This window comes from Apodemus sylvaticus, chromosome 23, assembly GCF_947179515.1.
Source record: "Apodemus sylvaticus chromosome 23, mApoSyl1.1, whole genome shotgun sequence".
In the NCBI taxonomy this organism is placed as follows: Eukaryota; Metazoa; Chordata; class Mammalia; order Rodentia; family Muridae; genus Apodemus; species Apodemus sylvaticus.
The window spans coordinates 16,093,641-16,106,920 of record NC_067494.1 but is presented as its reverse complement, the minus strand read 5'-3'; the positions used below and the strand labels follow the sequence as shown (position 1 = coordinate 16,106,920).

Sequence of the window (13,280 nt, the reverse complement as noted above, 5' to 3'; positions counted from 1 at the left end):
GGAAACAGGACTGTGGGGAGTTGCATTGTCACAGAAGGAGGCAGTGAGAGGAGCCCCCAGCACCCAGCAGTCAGCCAGCCTTTGAGAAGGAAAGAACTGAAGGGCTGGCCTTATCTCTGTGATTCTAGGAAAGAATGCTCCCCAGAGACTTCAGCCTGCAGAAGTCCCCACTGGGGCTCAGTAAGGCCACAAACAGCTCTCAAGGTCTGGTGGTTCTTTGAAAGTCTTGGGGACAAAGTGTATCATGGTCTGGACAGAGATCTGCTGACTAGAGAGAGATGGACAGATCAGAGCTGTGGAAACCAGGCAGGGGCTCTGGAGACTTGAAGATCTAATCTGTGTCTAGAGGCCCTTTGAAGAGTAACTAGGTACCCCAAGTTACTAATGTTTACCCCAAGGAACTGGCATAACTGGGGCTCACTTCAGGTATTCACTTCAGGTAAGTGGGTCCTGAAGATAGAACTCAGGTCATCAGGATTGGTGACCCTCACTTCTACCTGCTGACCATTTTACTGGTCCCACCCTTTTTCAACTCTATGTGAGTCTGGGCATGGTAGTAGACACCTACAGTGCTAGCACTCAGGAGGCAGTGGCAGGGGAATCTCTGCAAATGAGGCTAGCCTGGTCTACACAGTGAGTTACAGGTCAACCAGTCTGAGAATCTGATGCCCATAAAATTCTCTAAGCTTTTCATGGGGAATCTGTTATGCAGAAAGAATATGGGTGAGAAGAGGGCTCGGGGCTTGAAGATCCTGGCAAGAACTCAGTGGGTTGGGGACGGGGTGGGGTGGGGGGCTAGGGGGGATGGGGGTTGAATCCTTATACATGGCTGGTGAAGATGCAAATTAGTTCTCATTGTCCCTGCATGAAGACAGGGTCTCAACCTAGAGGTGAGGCGGAGGCAGGGTAACCTTGAATTTCAGATACCCCTGTCTCAATATTCCAAGTTCTGGGATTATAAGTGTGTGCCACCATGATCTACTTTTCTTGTTTGTGTTTCACGTGTTTTTCCTTGTTGTAGAGTTGGGCCGGGTGGTCTCACTCTGTAGCCCAGGCTGGCATCAAACCCAACTTCTTTAGTCTCCTACATGCTGGAATCAGTCACGAACCAACCATCCTATCTGTGTTGGGTTTAATCAGTCTCGCTCTGTGGTGCTGACCAGTCTCAGATTTCCAACAATCTCCTGCCTCAGTTTCCTTAAGTCCTGGGGTTTCTGTACCCAGCTTTTCTGTACATCAGAAACTGTGGCTTTCGAAGCACTCTTGGTACAGGATGAACAGGACCCCCTTCCCCTTCCTCTCCATCTCTGTTCTCCACAGACCGTTCTGCTTTGAACTCTCTCTGTGTCCCACATGACCTTACATTTTTAATTCTGCTTTAGATTTCCAAGATGCCAGGGTGGCCATCCTGCACTGGTGAGGTCAACCGGCTGTTGGTTATTGTCCTTACGACACACTCAGATCTCAGATGAGGAGTAAAGAAAAAGGGACTCCTCTTTTCTTAGAGATACAAGTTCTACAAAAAATTAAGGAGAAAAATAAACCTTCCTGTTAAACTCTGGCATTCTACCTGGGTGGGGTGAACACAGCACTTTGTAATACACACACGCAAGTGCCTGCGCACTTGTGCACGCGCGCGTGCGCGCGCGCGCGCACACACACACACACACACACACACACACATCTTCACTCAGTGAAAAAGGCCTCAGTTGCTGAGCTCACCTCTCTGTGGTTCCTTTGGACAGCTGTGAAGCGACTCCTTGTGGGCTCTGTGCAGACTCTCCGTTTCCTGGAGAGTTCATCTTGGCAGTGCAGACACCTCTGCATACACAAGGAGAGCAAACCTTTACTAACCTGCTGCCATCAAACCACCCTCTAGGACCAGAACCTGGATCTCTCACCTGACAGTACAACTCACTGCCTGTGGGAACCTGAGCAAGGGAAACCCTAATCCTTCCTGGATAACAGGACCTGCCTGACAGGTTACTAAATGCGTTAACACAAGCAAAGTTTTCACTGCAGGGCAGAAATAACTGTTACTATTGCTTTTGTTTGTACTAAGTTAGTTCTGGACATAAACACTGAAATCAAACCAACTGATGAAGTGGCTGACTGACTTGACTGGCTGACACGGAACACTTTTACTGAAGGATTCAAAGCAAATCACCATAGAAGAGGAAGCCACGCTTCACAAACTCAGTTGAATTCAGTCACACTTAGAAGGATGTGACCGCACAAATGGAGGCCCACAGTGTGTGTCCCTCGCTTTACCACCTAATTTGCGACTCAGCATTAGGAGTCCAGCTTAAGGCAACCCTATTGACATCTGACTCAAACCTAGGGTGGGCTATCTTAAAATGTCTGATAATCCTTGACTGCCTGTGTTGGCAGTAACGGTCTTGGAAACACCATGTTATGCAGTGGGGCTGGGGGAGCTGGTGCTCTGGGACAGCTGTAGATTCAATTCCAAGCAAAACAAAGCAAAGCAGATCTGTGGTGACAGGGTTAACACAGGAATGCTCTCTGGACAAGGCAACTAGTGTGTCAGTGACCAAGCACGAGATTGCCACTGTCCAAGACCCTCACACAGAGATGAAACTGATCCTAGATGGGACTACAGAAATGAAGGCTGATTGCATTTTTATATAAGCTACTTTTGTTTTAAGATTTCCAAGAAAGAGTAACTTGCCCAAAGACCACAGTTACAAGTTTAAGAACAAGTTATGATGAAATCAGCATGTTTTAAAGTGTACCTCTCTCTTGAATTCAGGATTAAGAGAGGTGATGTTTAAATCTTTTATTCTAAGACTTGTAATAAACTCAAGTTATGGACAAGTTAAATTTCACCTGGGGGGGTAGTAATGCAGGCTCGGTAACACTAGCACTTGGGAGTCTGAGGAAGGAAGACAAGGAGTTCGAGATTTTCCTCAGGTGCACCGAGAATCCAGATCTAGACTGTACAGAAACTACAGAATGAGACAGTTTAAACTAGTTTAAACAAAATCCCCAAACAGACAAAATCCTAGCAAGATGTGTACATTTAAAGTCACCCATTAGACCAGGGGCTCTCGGCCTTCCTAACGCTGAAACCCTTTCATACAGTTCCTCATGCTGTGGCCATCCATCTCAAACAAAAATATTTTTGCTGCTTCATAACTGTAATTTTGCTACTGTTATGAATCATGATGTAAATATTGGCTATCTGACCCCCTAAGGGAGTGTGACCCTCAGGCTGCGAACCATTGCCTTAGGGGCTGGAGAGATGGCTCAGTGGTTATAATCAGCCACACCAGGCAGTTTGCAGCCAGCTGAAACTAACTCCAGGAGATCTGACATCCTCTCCTGGCCTCTGTGGGCACACACATGCACATGTGCGCTGACAGAAGAAGTACCTGTCTCTCCAGCGAGAACTCCTTTGGCTATGTCACCATTTCTTTGCTCAGTGGTTTTCTAGAAAGAGAAAGAAACCTATATAAGAATTTTAAAGGGACGTTCCTAGTGGTAGAGTGCTCACTGGGTAGCTGTGAGGGCCTAGGTTTGATCGCTAAGCTGGGAGGTGACTGGAAAGGAAATAAAGTCAGAGCCAGCAGGGCCCAGGCCTGCAGTCCCCAGCCCTTGGGAAATAGGCAGGCATTATATGATCAAGGTCAAGGTCAGCGAGGCCAGCCTGAGGGCCCTGCCTCCCACAACAGAAGAGTGCTAGAAAGGCCACGCCAGAACCTTATTGGCTGCCTCAGTCCTCCTGGTTCTTCTCATAATCTCTTCAAGTTGCGGCAAAAAAAGCACACAGAAGGCTGATGAGATACACAAAGCACCCCAGCCTGGCACATGCCAGCGATAAACAAAACAGTAGCAGATTATTAAAACGTGGAGAAACTATAATTCACTGTTCTTCGTCCTAATTGGAGTTGTTAATAGAGGTTGGAACCATTTTAACTGCTGTGATAGGACAACTTGCTTTGGGGAAGGAGGAAATTCTGGCAGCTTTCTTGGAATTAATACAGAGGGCCATTTCTTGGGCAAGGGTAGGACATTTTGTTCCTGACCTTTTGTTCTCGGCTTCAGGCATCTCGAGACCCAGGAAGGAGGCAGAACCATGTGGTTGTGGTTCTGACCCCTGCCCAGGCCCTACATTCTTCCTCTACAGGCACACCTGCTCTTCTTTCTGGAAATGCTTCTCCCATTCCTGCAGATCCCTCTCTGCCTCCTCCCGGACTTGGGCTTCCTCTTCTTTCTGGAAACAGATCACTACTACTGCTGATGCCCAGTCTGGCAACCCTGCTCCCCACACCTTTCTCAGCACCTGCCCACCTTTGCAAACCCCTCTCCTGCTTAGCAGCCCTGACCTTCTGAGAGGGAACCCCGGTGGAGCTGCTGCCAGCTTGGGTAGCCCACACCCGCTCTGCACCCCATTAATCTGGGCACAGCCCTGGCTGGGCTGGGGCAGGGCGCACACCTGCTTCTGCAGGCGCTCCACCTCCTCCCTCTCCAACTGTTCCCGCTCCTCCTCTGCCAGCAGCAGCACCAGCTCCTCCTTCTCTGGCTCCTGCTCTGCTTCCAGCCTGCAGGCTTCTTCTTCCTGATGACTTCCCTCCTCAGCCACCCTTCCAGACAACTCCTCTATCTTTTGTCTGGAAAAGACAAGAAGGAAGGCACTTCTTTGAAGAGAGGCCAGGTCTAGCAAGGGCAGCAGGTCAAAGCCCCGGAGGAAGCCACAGTCTACCATGGCTATGGAACCTTTGCTGCTCCATGCCCCAACGCCCTACGGCTTCATTTTTGTCAGAAGCAGCGATCAAACAATGATATTTGGGGGGTGGCTTGCTTTTCCAGAGAGTCTACAATTCATTTTTAAAGGGGGAGACTTGAATATCTGAACATAGATTATTTTTAGCAATTACCATGAATGTTAAGTAATTACACCCGAATAAGAAATCTAACACAAAATACCATGTGAAGGGAATTTTGCCTGTCTATCCCCATATTCAGGCTCTACATGTATGCTTGGTGCCTGCAGAGTCCAGCTCAGGGCCTCTGGAGGAACAGTCAGTGCTCTTAACTGCTAAGCCATCTCCAGAACCAAAACAACCTTTTAAAATGAGATTAATAATGTCTGTATCAGGTCAGGAGGAAGTTGGGCAATATAAGCTCCTTGTGGACTGAAGGGTGTGCATGGCCAAGATGGTGGCCCCCAGCAGGCCTGAGGGTCGCCAGATCTGTCAGGAACAACTGCTAACACTAGCCTTACCAGGCCCAGGTTCAGCACATCATCACAGTTAGTGTTAACTACCAACTGGACAACTAGACAATCCGGGACCTGAGATGGGAGTGTGGCAGTTGAGGGACTGAGGGACTGTCTCGATCAGACTGGAATGTGGGCCTGTCTGTGAGGGACTGTCTTGGCTGTTAACCGTGTAACAGAGCCCAGGCAGCTGCAGGCAGTGCTTGCTGTCTATGAAGGCTAGCAATGCATGAGCCAGTGAGTGAGCCTGCGAGGCGAGCACATTCCTCAGTGGGTGCAGCTTGGGGGCGGGGGCTTCTTGAGTTGCTACCCTGGCTTTCCTCACAGACAGACTCGTGCCAAGCATAAGCCAAATGAGCTGATTCCTCCTCTATATTGCTTTAGGTCAGAGTGTTATAACAGGCTGTAACCAGAACACTGTCTGTCTGTCCGTCTGTCTGTCCATGCCCATGGCTGTGGTGTTTTGAGCAGTGGCCCCCAGAGGCCAATCCTGAGCCACCCATTGCCCTTGTCCTCCGGCCCAGGCTCTCTTCCAAGTCCATGCCTCCCCTGCCCGGTGCTCCCCAGCCCGCATCCTCCCTGCCGCCCGGCTCAGGCAAAGCTCCTTCAGCTCAGGCCCACTCCTAGGTTCCTGGCAACATCTGCCCTGGCAAGAGAGAAGGGAAGGCGGAGCCTGAGAAAAAAAGACCACAAGAAGAAAGTATCCAGTGAGCCCCCAATAAAGGGCAGGGCGCCATTAGTGAAGTTGGAGGCAGTCACAGTGGAAGAGGGGACAGTCACGAAGCCACCTGACCCTGGTAAGAAGGCACCAGCCTGTGCTGGGGTGCGGGCCAGTGCTGGGGTGCAGTCCGGTGCTCTGTGCTTGCCCTGCCCACGAAGGGTTTTATTTAACTCCCTTTTCATTACTGGGTATTGGAAATTCATATTCTCATTCTTTCTCTTCCCCGGATGGTGCTTTTGGCAGAAGAAACCTTATGTGCAGGAAAGGCGGGTCCTTAGCCAGAATAAGTCTCTACTCCAGGAAGGACAAAGTGTTGTCCTTTCCACGAGGGAAGTGGTCTGATATAGTCATGTCACGGTCACCCCAGGGAATAGCGCCATATCTGGGGCTCAGCACCTAGTTTCTGCTGTTGGCAGTTCTGGCGCACCACAGCAGCTGCAGCTCAGAAAACAGCTGACTATCCACAGAACAGACTGCTGTCTGCTTGATTGCTGAACTCCTCCTCAGCTGAAGTAACCTTTGATGAGCGTTTACAGGGGACACAACATCTTCATGTCCTTTGCCCATTTGAAGAGATCCCTCCACACACTTCTCTTCCCCGGATGTCTTTCTAACCAATTCTCCAGTCATGCTTTTTCCAAGGCCCTCACACTCCGGCTAGTCCAGTGGGCTACTGCTCATGAGTCAGTAACTAGTTGAGAAACTAACTGGCCATTTCCCCTTCTAACAAAATGTGTCCTACCTGAAGTTCCTCCCACTGTGAAGAGGGCCCCTTACCAGTGTCTTTCAGAGTTGTCCCCTGTAAGGCTGCAGCTGCCCACTTCTGGGTGGTGCCTGCATAACTTGCAGAGCCATCAGTAATCAGGCCCCAGTCTTTCTGCCCCCAGTCAGCCGGTCATAGGGAACACCACCTAGGCTACAGGCACATGCAGGCAGCAGAAGGCGTTATAACAGAAGAAACCATAGGCATATGTGCAGCCTCTTCATGTGACTTGCTTGTGTGTTCAGTATCTGCACATATGGATCAGTGTGTGTGTATGTGTGTGTGTGTCTGTACATACCTGCTCGGAGCATTCAGAGAACAGAAAAGGCTACTTAAAATGGATGTGACTACTTGATTAGATAGAATTTCCCCCAACCCATAAACATTTTCCTATCCGCGTTGATATGTTGCTATTTATTCAGAAGAAAATTTGATTTTAAACATAGTTCTGGGGATGTGGCTCAGATGACAGAGTGTTTGCCTGGCACAGACAAGCCCTGGGCTCCATATTCAACATCAGTAAACCAAGGATGGCAAAGGACTGTACTCTCCACATGCTGGAGGGGAGCGGGAGGGACCAGGCTCCAGGCCTTCTCAGGCAGCAGGGCCGGTCTGAGGGAGATTTACCTCTCCAGCTCCTCCTTGTCCTTCCTCTCCCTCTCCTTCTTCTCCCTTTGCTCTCTGGCCAGGCGCCTCTTCTCAGCCAGCAGCCTCCTAGCCTCTTCGGGATCAGTGGTGCCTGCAGAAGTCTTAGGATCAACACTGGCACTCACGGTGGACGATGGTGCTGTGTCCAGAGCTGGAGAAGGGGCCGGGGTTGGACTGAGGGCCGAGGCTGGAGCAGCTGTACAAATAGGTACAAGGAGAGAACCAAGTGGAATGAAATGAAAATCCAAGGAACTGAACAAACACTGGCGTGCCCCACACCCCAGGCCTGGGGTCCATCGTTCTCAAAGAGAAGGGAGCACACACAGCAGTGTGTTCTCACGGTTCCACTATATTCTTCTGTAGCCAAGCAACGATAACAAAACTGCATGTGTGAGACATCCAACCCAGCTCACACTCTGTCACCAAGTCTTCTTTTATAGCAGCTACATCAGTTAGCACTATCTACCAAGTGGCAGCGTCTGTGGGAAGCCTGACTCTGAGCAGAATGAAGGCAAGGTTCTCCATTTGCCTTTTATTACAAGTATCTCTATGCTTTGGTAACTTAGTTAACCACAGCATCAAAGCCTTTTAATGGGCATCATTAGCACCCAGGCCACACCCGGGACTCAGGCTGGGCAGGTGGCATCCAATGGAGAGGCTCCTTTCATTTATTCTGATTAAAGTTTAAAATACCCCCGCCACCGTCCCTATTTGGACACAGGATTTTGGTGTAGTTGGGGCTTGTTCAGAGCCAGTTCGCGATCTTCCTGCTCCAGGTGCCTGACTTGGGATCACAGGTGTGCACCGCTATAACTTTGCTAAGTGTCATCTTTTCTGGAAGGTGTGGTGGCACACACCTTTAATCTCAGCACTTGGGAGACAGCCTGAGTACAAGGTGAGACTGTGTCTCAAAAGAATCTACCCAGAGCTCTCGGGAGACCCTAGACGCAAGAAAGCAAGAGCCTTGCCAGGGACAGGCAGGCTCGCTGCCACATGTCTGTCCCCAAGAGTGCTTTGGGAAGATGCTCTTCACCTGTGTTTAGAGATTTAGTAGGATGAGTTAGTGCATTCATGATACAGAGTGGTGCGGGGAGAGAAAGAGAAGAGAGGAAGGAAGGGAGAAAGAGAAGAGAGGAGAGGAGAGAGGGAGAAGGGGAAGAGAAAGAATGAGAATTATGAATTTCCAATACCCAGTAATGAAAAAGGAGTTAAATAAAACCCTTCGTGGGCAGGGCAAGCACAGAGCACCTGACCGCACCCCAGCACCAACCCGCACCCCAGCACAGGCTGGTCCCTTCTTACCAGGATCAGGTGGCTTCGCGGCTGTCCCCTCTTCCACTGTGACCTCCTCCACCTTCACTAATGGCGCCCTGCCCTTTATTGGGGGCTCACTGGCTACTTTCTTCTCGGGGTCTTTTTTCTCAGGCTCCGCCTTCCCTTCTCTATTGCAAGGGCAGATGTTGCCAGGAGCGGAGGAGTGGGCCTGAGCAGAAGGCTCTTTGCCTGAGCAGGGCGGCAGGGAGGACGCAGGCCGGGGAGCACTGGGCAGGTGAGGCATGGACTTGGAAGGGAGCCTGGGCCAGAAGACAAGGACAATGGGTGGCTCAGGATTGGCTACCCGGAGTCCAGAACAACCTTGTGTACAACCAACCTGGCGGTCCGATAGGAGTGTTTTTCTGTTTGTGGTCAATGTGGAAAAGGAGCCACTAAGGAGACCCAGTTCAAAGATCCTTTGGCTAAAAGACAGCAGTTGATTCGCCAGGGTGGACCTTCCCACACACCTCCACCACACTCACCAAAGGCCGGCCCGGGCCTGTGACCTCGCTTTGAGATTAGAAGGAGACAGAGTCCTGCGGGCACCGGGGGAAAACATGGAAGGGAAGGTGCTATCTTTCATGCTCTATTTTATGGCTCTGGCTTCAGAGAAACTCAAGAATTAGAATTTTCATATTAATGACATCCAATGACAAACTACAGACCATCTAGTGTTTTTAAGAACTTAAGACAATTTCTAAACTATGTCAAATATCTACTCCAGTGCAGGACAAGGCCCCTTCGGCTAACAACTGAACAGTGTATAATTAAGTCAATACAGATGACAGGAATAAAGTAGATCTGATGGATGATTTGATTTGTTTTGTCAAAAAGCCTTTGAAGGAAGTCAAGGGAAGGGGGAAATGATGTTATTATATTATAATCTCAAAAAAATTAACAAACGACAAAAAAAGTATAAACTATTTAAAAGTGCCTTTGTGTTCTATCTGGACATTACCTGGAATTACTTTGCCTTGTCTCTCCTTTTGTTTTACATTTTGTAATTTTTCTTTTTGCCACGCTGAGGATTAAGCCCCAGGCTTCATACCAGCAAGTGCCCTACCACTGAGCCACACTACCAGTCCATTTAAAAGGACCTTTAAGCACATGTCCTACTTTTCTGTTCTTTAGCAGCTTTCTTCTGCTTTGGAAAATACCTTCCCTCAGCCATTCACATGTCTGTTATTTCAGAGACACGGTCCCATTTGTGTGGCGTTTGTAGATAAGTCCTTACATAAGGGCCCCTTTCTCCCCAAGGAAATGGGCCAGGGGGAGGAAGTGTAGGCCACCCTTTCCTAGAGAGTTCCAACAGTGAGCAGGCACCAGGTCTCCCCGATGCCTGCCCAGCACTCAGCCAGAGATCTGGACAAACTTACGAAGACAAGACCAAAGATGGGTTCCAAGGTTCAGATGTCACTAGGGAAGAGTGGGGAGGGATCAGAAGGGAGCAAGAGGGAGCCTAGTGCTTGAAGTGTCTCAAGCAGAGGGAGGGATGGAGGGGGGGAGGGAGGGACAGAGGGAGGAACAGAGGGAGGGGGAGGAGGGAGATGGGAGGACAGAGGATGGAGGGACCAAAGGCTGGAAAGAGAGGGAAAATAAGAAAGATCTGAGACTCTGACCTGTTATGGGCAGCAGGGAGGCTGGCTGGGCACCTCTGGCTAAGCCAGTACTAGGGAACAAGGGACAGGCAGATGTCACCCAGCCAGGGCTGCCAGTGAACAGTTGCAATGCCCCCTTTCTCCTTCTCTTCTGAGTTCCTCTAACTGCTTCTCCCAGTTTCTGGAGCAATGTGACCCTAGCTGACCTGCTGAGCTGCAAGTGACTGAGGGCAGAACAGATCTTCCCATGGTGCTGGGCCAGGTCTGGATCAATCCAGCTGCATGGCCACCCTCCGCCCCAGCTGACTCCTCAAAGGCGGATGGGGCCTTGAAGGACAGGTGCAGTCTCTGGGTGGTAAAAGCTGCAGCCCATGGCTTCCCTGCCGAGTGGGGTTTAGAGAAGCCCTTATGCCTACAACTAGGGAGGAGGGCCCACCTTCCTACCCAAGAGATATGCTGAGGTACCAAGGTAAGTCCTGTCTTCTTCTCTTAAAACATTTTTTTATTCGATATATTTTTTATTTACATTCCAAATGATTTCCCCTTTTCTAGACCCCCACTCCCCGGAAGTCCCCTAAGCCCACTTATCTCCCCCTGTCCTCCCACCCACACCCATCCCACTTCCCTGATCTTGTTTTGCTGAATACTGCTTCACTGAGTCTTTCCAGAACAAGGGGGGAAAACATTTTAAAACACACATTTATTTATTTCTTTATTTGTTTATTCTTCCGTGAGTGCATGCCTGTGTTGGGTGAAAGGACAACTTGGGAAAGTCAGGGTTTGTTTTCTCCTTCTAGCAGTATGGCTCTGGGGATGGAACTGGGATCATCAGGCTTGCCATCAAGTCCACCTAGAGTGAGTGTGAGTGTGCGTGCATCTGTGTGTCTGTGTCTGTGTATGTGCGCGTGCATATGTGTGCATGTGCATGTATGCATGTCTGTGCATGCCTGTGCACGCGCGTTTATAGAGACAGAGTCTCTGGCTGTTCTAGAACTTACTATGTAGACCAGGATGGCTTTGAACTTACAGAGATCTACCTGCCTCTGTCTCCCCAGAGTTGCAATTGAGGGTGTGTGACATGTAAAAACATTCTGATGTGGCATAAATAAGATCAAGGAGAGCCGACTGGGAACTCAGAAAGAGAAACGCAATGTGAGGCACTTGGGGCTACCTTTGCCTATCTGGGTTTCCTGGGTCAGGGCTCAGGGAATGGGCTCTTGACTGTCTTCATCAAGCTGACAGTGAACTGGCAATGGCCATGGGAACCCAAACTGGGGCTCTGTCCTTCTCTTTCCAATTCTTCTGTTGCCTTACATCCAGCCGCTGGTCTGGGCATGGCACGCACAGAGGCACTCCCGGGGTTTCCATGCTGATGTGAGTTTTGGGTGGTGACTGCTACCATCATCCCTCCTCGGACCCCTTTCCACACTCACACTGCTGAGTGCACACAAGCGCTCGAGGCTACAGGGACTTTACAGTATCTGAAAAGGAACCAACTGGGCCGCTCAGATTTCCTGATTTTAAAGCTACAGTTGAAGCAGCATGGTACGGGCATGTAGACCAATCAGATAGAATAGAGTCTAGAAACCATAGAGCCTGGGGACTCTCAACCAGGGAAGGACAGTCTTCAGCAGCCAGTACCAAGGAAGTGTGATATTTACATGAAAAACAGTGAAACTGGACTCTACCTTTAAACAACAAACATGAACTCAAAATGGATGAGTCTTAAAAGTGTAAAAAGGGTCTAATATCCAGAAAAGTTTCCTATTATGGGACCTGTTACTAAATTATGGACCCAAAGCACAGGCAACAATACAAAAACTGACACATGAACATCAAACAAAAAATTCTATAGGCCAAAAGCCACGAAGGACTGAACAGGCAACCTATATCTATATGGCCCGGAGCCATTATCTAGAATAAACACGTAACTCCCACAATGCAACATTTTGTTACTGGACTTAAAAGTAGCCTGATCTGGTGATGGGGCTCAGTGCAAAAGCAATTGCATGTGCAAGGCCCTGAACTGGATCACGGTGACACACACACACATGCAGACACAGAAGTCTGTAGTAAACATCTTTCCAAACGCTTACCAATTGCCACAGTCTACAACACACGTGCCATGCCACATAAATGCAAACCCAAACCTTGAGACAGCACTCAAGTTTAGTAAGCTGGGTATTATAAAACCAACACAGAAAATAAAGTGTTGGCATGGAGACACTGGTATCCTCATGCCTGATTGATAGGGATGCAAAATGGTACAGTCACGAGGCAGAACAGTTTGGCAGTTCTTCGTAGACTCGGCCCTTCCTCAACCGTTTCTTCTCCTTGTATTTTCAGATAGGGTCTCCTGCTGAACCTGGAGTTTGGCATGTCAGCTGGCCAGCCGGCCAACAAGCCAGTGGACCTACCCGTCTATACCCCGATGCTAAAGTTACAGCCATGAGGCCAGGCTCACCTTTCATGTTCATGTCTGAATTCCTCACACTTGCACATCAAGCAATTTCCACACTGAGCCATATCCCCAGTCTGTACTCACTGTCTAACAATTAAATATTCAGTCCATCGATACCTTTAACTAATTTCCAGACATTCAATATAGTTAATCAGTACCGCTTCCACAGTGTAGCTATAAGCATCAGTTTTCTGATGGTACCATGCCAAAAGGAAAACAAAGGCCTAATTCATCAAGGTCTAGAGTTCTGGGAAAGTAATTGTGTGCTAAGCTTGCGTTTTGGCTAAGCTTGGGTTTTGAAGTCTGTAATCCACTTCTAGTTAACTTCCTGCTGTGACTTCCTGCCAGGATAGACTGTTATCCCTCTGGAATCACAAGCCTTGGTCATGTTATTTTATCACAGCAAAAGATAGCAGTCAATACACTCGCTCAGTGTTTTCATAAAGTTAATGTAATTTCTTCCCTTTAAAGTAACTGTGTGTCTTAAGATACTATTCTGAGACACGACGTTTCACCTTCTTCAATGTTCTAAAGAA

The 13,280-nt window shown here is 49.0% G+C and overlaps 1 protein-coding gene across 1 annotated transcript; it reads right to left on the bottom strand.

Moving 5' to 3' along the window:
* Window positions 1–4,128: 4,128 nt before the first annotated feature.
* Window positions 4,129–9,268, bottom strand: LOC127673523 (ensconsin-like). The gene is made up of 5 exons (XM_052169196.1): window positions 9,168–9,268; window positions 8,674–8,945; window positions 7,351–7,567; window positions 4,457–4,631; window positions 4,129–4,230 (listed from the first exon to the last, which is right to left on the bottom strand). Exons 1-5 carry the CDS (start codon window positions 9,266–9,268, stop codon window positions 4,129–4,131), a joined length of 867 nt encoding a protein of 288 aa, XP_052025156.1.
* Between the last annotated feature and the right edge of the window lie 4,012 nt (window positions 9,269–13,280).